Source organism: Penaeus monodon, chromosome 27, assembly GCF_015228065.2.
Source record: "Penaeus monodon isolate SGIC_2016 chromosome 27, NSTDA_Pmon_1, whole genome shotgun sequence".
Lineage (NCBI taxonomy): Eukaryota > Metazoa > Arthropoda > Malacostraca > Decapoda > Penaeidae > Penaeus > Penaeus monodon.
In genome coordinates this window covers 21446914-21447663 of record NC_051412.1, presented here as the reverse complement: position 1 = coordinate 21447663, position 750 = coordinate 21446914, and the positions used below count along the sequence as shown (strand labels likewise).

Here is a 750-nt window from a genome sequence, read left to right as displayed (position 1 = left end):
CCCCAAAACATTCATGATTTATATTTTAATATTATATTTTTAGAAAGGATTATGAGTAATTACTTGAAATCAAATTATATTTTTATAAAAATACATACAAGGAATCATGGAAGTCATCAACCACTAGGTCCTCCTCATATCATACTTATCTTAGAGTTATAAAGCTTTTCATCAACATATTTATGACTGAGAAAATGTGTTATGTCTGTCCAGTGCCTTTTTTGCCATATTGTATGGGAGTGATTGATGATCACATGTGACTAATGACTTTTACAATCGGCAGAGATGGAGCCGTCTTTGCTGAGCATGGAGAAACTGGACCGTTCCAGCCCAGATCTTTGGCCAGAGCAGAGTAAGGAACATGTGGATGCCTCTTTGTTAATTATCACTTGAGTAGGGAATGGATAAAAATAACTTGTTATTGTTTGATATCATGATACACAAGCTTTTTATGGAATCTTATAGCATGGTTTGTATTGCATTTCTGATATGTTGTATTTATGTATGTTATTCTATTTTACGTAGAAAAAAAGGTTTTCCATATTTATTCATGGTCTGAAAATTGAGGATTCGAAAAGCAAGCCATGATCTTTTTCTTTCATAGTAAATGTGCAAAACCATTTCAGTTCCAGGAGTGTATGACTTTGCGCCTCTCGTGTCGCCCCAGCTGAGCCCAAACCCAGAGAATCTCCGACCTTGAAGAGCAGGACTACAATCTCTTGTACCGTGAGTGCTTTCAGTCTGTCTTTC

The 750-nt window shown here is 35.9% G+C and overlaps 1 protein-coding gene across 1 annotated transcript in view; it reads left to right on the top strand.

Moving 5' to 3' along the window:
* LOC119590687 (protein lin-52 homolog) overlaps positions 1 to 750 on the top strand; it is a 23592-nt gene that overhangs the window by 4264 nt on the left and 18578 nt on the right. Inside the window, exon 2 of the mRNA XM_037939374.1 lies at positions 284 to 352. Coding sequence (XP_037795302.1) covers positions 284 to 352 — 69 coding nt within the window. The remainder of the gene's footprint in view (positions 1 to 283; positions 353 to 750) is intronic.